The sequence below is a fragment of the Vulpes vulpes genome, chromosome 14 (assembly GCF_048418805.1).
Source record: "Vulpes vulpes isolate BD-2025 chromosome 14, VulVul3, whole genome shotgun sequence".
NCBI classification, from domain to species: domain Eukaryota; kingdom Metazoa; phylum Chordata; class Mammalia; order Carnivora; family Canidae; genus Vulpes; species Vulpes vulpes.
In genome coordinates this window covers 96,279,660-96,285,659 of record NC_132793.1, presented here as the reverse complement: position 1 = coordinate 96,285,659, position 6,000 = coordinate 96,279,660, and the positions used below count along the sequence as shown (strand labels likewise).

The window sequence follows — 6,000 nt, the reverse complement described above, 5'->3', positions numbered from 1 at the left end:
TATTTACCCACATACCAATCGAAGGCAGCCAACAACAAGCTCCCCAAATACACTAATATTGGTAAATGTTTATCATTTGTATTGCTTCCCTCATCTCAAGGCTCATTTTGGGTAAATAAAACACATTTCTCAATCCTGAGTTTTCTCCTATCTGTTCTCCAATTTCCCCGAATGTTTTTTTTTTTTCTTCCTTCCGTTGGATTTTGGATTCACATTCTTAAAATTGCATCTACACTGATGTTTATCCTTTTCACTTCTCTGCTGAGCTTTAGGATATATTCAAATTAAGAGATATAATTTAAAATTTAGAACTATGAATATAGTTAGTAGCAAACACAGGCTATGTGGCAGAAAGGCATATGGATCAGGCTAACTGTAAAGTGGGGGTAGGGAGAGAAAAACTCTGAGGTAGAGAAAATAAGCTTCAGCTCAGCCCAAATATTAGTTTCAAGCCAAAGAAGTTGGCCTAGGCCCAATTCTATCCTTGGTTGGACACAATACATGATTGCCGTATTTTCAGAAAAAGAAAAAAGAAATCCATCTATAGGGTGAGAATCTAAGCATCTATTTCCCATCAGAGTGACAATCAGAAATCATTCTTTTGCATTTATTTTTCAACTTTGTATTTGCCTGTGAACAAAATTGAAGCTGGCAAAGGATGGTTCATGTGAATTACTTGAACAACAGTTTCTCATTGTGTTGAATTACATTGAAGCTGCTTGCTGTGAAATCTTGCCACAGCCCAGTAACAGTGAAAGATATTGTCACTTTTTTTTCCATGGCCGTGAAGTTAACCCACTTCTGTCCCACATAAATGAATTGATGGTCCTTTCCAAAGTCGGGGAGAAAAGCTCTCCAAATCTGAATCACCAAGCATTTACGTATAGCTTATTCATGTTTTCAGAATCAAAAGCCAGTCTATTTCCCATGTCACCTGATCTTCATGCTTCCTTACATCACGTTTCCAGATTACATGGCTTCTCAGTGTTTGGAATATCTAGAGTTGCCAACAAAGAGAGAGTCATGAAGTTCCAGCCCTAGCTAGTAATATTTTCACCTAATTTAGGAAAGTCCAATTTGGAACCTAGTCCAGAAAAGTAGTAGAGAGGTGAAAATAATCCCAAGGGGCCTGCTTACTGTTCCTAAATTCACCATCCACCACTAGGGGGTAGATGATGAAAAAGGGCCCAGGCTGGAAGTGGTGGCTGTGGCATTTCTCCAAGGCAACGTTTAAGATTTGCCCATTTGAGGCATGGATTGGGATTAGAGCTCCATTTGCCTTGTGTTGCCACATGATGGTCTATGGCCTGTTTCAGAGGCTAGTGGCAGGGGACACAACAGATCATGGTGGGGCTCAATCCCCTTTAGACCTCTCTCCTCCTCTTGAGCGTTCCTACCAATTTGGGGCGGAAAATGCAGTTTTCTATTCCTGCTACTTGGTAGCTGTAGGCTCCTAAAAGCCACTTGCTGCTTTTACTCATGAGTGAAATGGGACTAATAAGAGCTCTACCTGTTGTGAGATTAACATACTTAATCAGCAGTCACGTGCTATTCAGATATGAGAATGGTCACTGTTTCTCTGCTGCTTCCTCTGCGTAGGAGAGAAGCCAAGCAGAAGCTCTTGCTGCTTCTAAGCCCACCTCATCAACCCTGGAGCCCTGATCTACAAGTAAATAAAGGATGAGCCAGGAGGGAAGGAAATTGAACGTGTTAAATTCTTCTTTCTGACGGTTGTGAGGCTGACACCTGATTTCCCTCAGGCTGACTGTGATTACGCTTTAAGGCTTCAGGCACAGGATTATTTTCATGGCTGCTTACCATTAATTATATGGAGAAGCTACAACCCTAATCCGGAATCCTCTCTCTGGCAGCAGAAGTGTTTGATTTCGCCGAAGACACTTTTTACCTAAAATAAATAACCCAAACAGAAAAAAAAAACCCATGCCCTTCTTGGACTGTACACAAGGCACTGTGGTATATACAATGAAGAGAGCTGGACTTGGATTCAAGTCCTGTCCCTTTTGAGCTGTGTGACACTATATATCTCTGAGTCTCCATTTGTAAAGTAGAAACCATATCAGTTCTGCTGCGCCCAAGACAGGGAGTCATTAAGAACCCGGACTAGCTTCAAAGGCTGGCTTTGCCATTGACTGGATACGTGGTATGGGTAAGGTTAGTTAACCTTTCTGGGTCTCTGTTTTCTTACCTGTAAAATGGGCTAATAATTGTATCTAGTGCAGAGGATGATTGTGAGGAGTGAATTTTAAGGGCAGGTAAAGCATTTAGAATGGGACCTGGCCAGAGTAAGCTCAGGAGAAATCTTAGCTCTTATTACCAAGTATGTAAACAACACTCTTAAGGACCAAAATGCACTCAGCATACCGCTTCAACAGTTTCACGGACAAATAGACATCTCAGCTTTGCAGCGCAAAGTCACAGAGGCAAGAAGACAACTAGCCCATCCAGGGTCTTCTCAGGAAAAAGTCAGGAGGTGCTCCCTTGATGCCAGAGTGTTGGAGAGGGCTCGGCAGAGGGCCCAGAGGAGGGCCAGGGCCTCAGCTCAGCAGAAAATTCAGCAGTGAGCGAGGGGAGGGTGCAGGGAGGAGGGGACGGGCCGCAGTAAGGTGGCAGACTCCCGGGGAATGGCACAGGCCCTGGAGACAGAAATGGTGAAAATGGTTAAGAGCCCTCTGCTGGGGGGAGCGCATTCAGGTAGCAGACAGCCAAGACAAGGAGAGGGGAAGCATGTGAAAGGGACAGCAAGTCTAGGTGAGATCATGTCTGGAACCAGAGGATGAAGCCGTTTATATTTAAATGGTTATGGCAAGACAGCACCCCCACATTACACCATCCCTTCTCATTCAAGTTCTTTGGGAGGAAGTAAACATTATGGAAGTGTTAATTGCTATTCAGGTTCAAATTTAAGTCTGCATTTGTACAGAGGAGTCTAGGAGATGGCACATTGTCCTTGACACATTATCAAGTAAAGGCTTTATAAATAACTGGTTGGGGGCCACGGCCCCCGCCCCCCCCCCCCCCCCCCAACGGCCCAGGCAGAAGTCGCCGAGCGCTTCCAGGGGGCGGTCTAGTCCTTGCCAGTTGTCCGAGCTCCCGAAAGCTGTCGGACGAGGGGCAGATCCTGCTGGCGGTGCCCTGAAGCCCGAGCTCCCGGGGACCGTGGCCGAGGGCGGCCGCCGCGGGGCACCGGCCTGCGGGCCACAGGGGCGGGGACCCCGCGGCTGCGGCTGCGGCTCAGCGCTTCCCGCGGGCTTCGGCCTCCGGACAGGCCCCCTGCTGGGTGGCGGCGGCCCTGCAGCCCCCTGGACCGCGGCGGCGACTGGCGGCCCGCGCGCTTCCCCGCGGGGCTTCGGTGCCCGTGTCCGGGCGGCCGGGGGGCGGCCGGGAGCCGTTCGGGCGCGCCCAGGGCCCCGGAGCCCGAGCAGCGCCCGCGGGCTGCGGGAGCCTCAGCCGCTCCGCCCCTGGCACCTCCCGCAGCCCCGGACGCCGCGGCGGTCCCCGGGGCGGGGCGGGGCGGGGCGGGACCCCTCGCTGGGCCCGCAGCCCCCCGGCTCCCCGGCGCCGCGCGCAGCACCGCCCCGCGCCCCGCAGCGCCACCTAGGGGCCGGGCACCGCCTCTCCCGCCCGGGGCGCCCCCTCCCCCCCCCCCCTCCCTCCCTCCCTCCCTCCGCGCGCGTCGCCCCTCGCGCCTCCCCGAGGGCGGCCCGGGCCTGGGGCGGCCGCGGGGCGGGCGGCCGCGGGGGAGCGCGCGATGGCAGCGACGGGCGTCCGCGGGCGGCGAGGCGGCGGCGGCGGCGGCGGCGGCGGGCGGCGCGAGGAGCCCCTGTGATTGGCACAGCCCGAGCCGGAGGAGGCGGCGCGGGGAGGGCGGAGGAGGAGGGGGAGGAGGAGGAGGGGGCGAGCGCGGCGGCGGCGGCGGCGGCGGCGGCGGCGGCGGCGGCTCGGCGGCGGCGGGGAGCGGTGCCTCCCACCTCTCCAGCCCCGGCAGCACGGGGGCGGCCGCCGCGGGCCCGGGGCGGGGACAGCACGCAGCCTCGCCGCGCACACCCCCGCCCGGCAGCGGCCCCGGCTCCCGGGGCGAGCGGGAAGGCGGCGGCGGCGGCGGCGGCGGGGGAAGGATGCAGGGCAAGAAGCCGGGCGGCTCGTCGGGCGGCGGCCGGAGCGGCGAGCTGCAGGGGGACGAGGCGCAGAGGAACAAGAAGAAGAAAAAGAAGGTGTCCTGCTTCTCCAACATCAAGATCTTCCTGGTGTCCGAGTGCGCCCTGATGCTGGCGCAGGGCACGGTGGGCGCCTACCTGGTGAGTCCCGTGCCCAGCGCGCGGCGGGCCGGCGGCGAGGAGGGGGCGCCCGGGCCCGGGGCACCGGGCATGACCTCGGCCCGGCCCGGCGCGGCGCGGCGCGGAGGTTGGCGAGCGGTGCAGCGGCGGCCGCCGGGGGAGCTGCCGGCCCGGGCTGCCGGGGAGCCGGGAGCGGGCGGGACCGCGGATGCCGGCAGCGGCTCGCGGGGCCGGCGGGGGCCGGGGTGCCCGGGGTGCCCGGGTGCGCGGGGTGCGCGGGGACGACAGGCGGCCGGCGGGTGGCGTGAAGCGCTGCCTCTCCCCGCCGGGAGCGCGCGGCCGGACGCTGGCTCCGGGGGCCCCCTGCTTGGGGACGCAGGCGGCGCGGCTTTGAGGTGACCTGCACATGGGAGGGAGAGCCGGTGAGCATCCTTCGTCCTCTGCTCTCCATTCCAGCCGCCGGAGAACACATCCATCATGCATCATTTTCTCCGAGCGCTTTCCCCATGCGCCGGTTCCGGGGGGATTTAACAGCTTAGAGCGTGGCCCGACCCGAGCCAGGGCTGCAGGGGGATAGTCCCTCTCCGTGTCCCGATGGCCGTCTTTCGGCGTCTGGGATAAAGTTACATACAGTACCTGGAGAGCAGCTGCGAGTTTGTGTAGTTCTGCGCCCCACGCTCAGACCTCGATGCCTCAGCGTGGTCTCTCGCCCTCAAGGGGGTTGCAGCATTTTGCACCGTGTGCATCTATGTCATTTGCCTTCCAAAAGGCCATATTAGTGCTCAGACGGCCCAGGGGTGCGTAACATATCAGAGGAAACAGCTTGTAGTGACTCAGCAACTGTTAAATACCTACTTTGTCGCTTTGTCCTGCCCTGCGCAGGTGGTCCTGACTTGAGTTCCAGGGAGTGCACTTCCAGACCCCAGGACAGCCCTGCCTACGCAGGAGGAGATTCCCCCCCCCCCCCCCCCACAGTGTATAGTGTTCAGCCATCACTTGGTGATTGACCCACAACTGGAATCAAATGGCAGGGACTTTGTTAGTGAACAAGTTTGACGAAGGTAGAATTGGACAAGATTTTGCCTACTGGATAGCCGCATCCCCAGATAGATCCATGCTCTTCCTGCTGTACCTCGGATCCCTCCTTCCTGGCCTTGGGATACAGTTAATGGGAGCCAAACTGCTGAGACAGGGCACCATTCATAAATTGTCTCCAAAGACTCGGGGGCTTGCTGTCAGAGGGAACTACGGACAGGTTTGGTCTCTAGTGCGAGGTAAAGTCAGTTTTGTGGTTTCGAGAGAGGGTTGTTTGAGCCCAGCTCTCTGTTCCTGGGGTGACAAACTTACCGGGCTTCTGAAAATCAGATGCATTTCGTTTGCTCCTTGTGAGATGAAAGTGTTTGAAATCCCTGTCTCTGTGCATCCTTGACTTGTGTGCTGCAGGTGAACCCTGTGGCCAAAAGCGTATTTTCTTTTCTGTTTGGATATACGTTTGCACTTTTCTCTATATTTACAGTACAGACAATACCTGCGGCCCTGGGGAGTTCTGACATAGGGATGACTGTGTCTTGGTTGGGGGGGTGGTCAGTTTATCAGACCTTTCATGGAGAGAATTTGACTGTTACGATATTAAAATAGGTATGTGCGTTACCAGGATGCAAATGCATGTTAACAAAATATTTGTGCGTCTGTATTGGGAGCATAT

The 6,000-nt window shown here is 56.1% G+C and overlaps 1 protein-coding gene across 2 annotated transcripts in view; it reads left to right on the top strand.

The window, feature by feature from the left end:
• The first annotated feature begins 3,975 nt into the window (after window positions 1-3,975).
• Window positions 3,976-6,000, top strand: part of SLCO3A1 (solute carrier organic anion transporter family member 3A1) — a 303,056-nt gene continuing 301,031 nt past the window's right edge. Inside the window, exon 1 of one of the 2 annotated variants that reach the window (XM_026001463.2) lies at window positions 3,976-4,316. In XM_026001463.2, the coding sequence (XP_025857248.1) occupies window positions 4,137-4,316 (180 nt within the window). In that variant the 5' untranslated portion in view covers window positions 3,976-4,136. The remainder of the gene's footprint in view (window positions 4,317-6,000) is intronic. The other variant, XM_026001469.2, reaches the window with a different exon arrangement.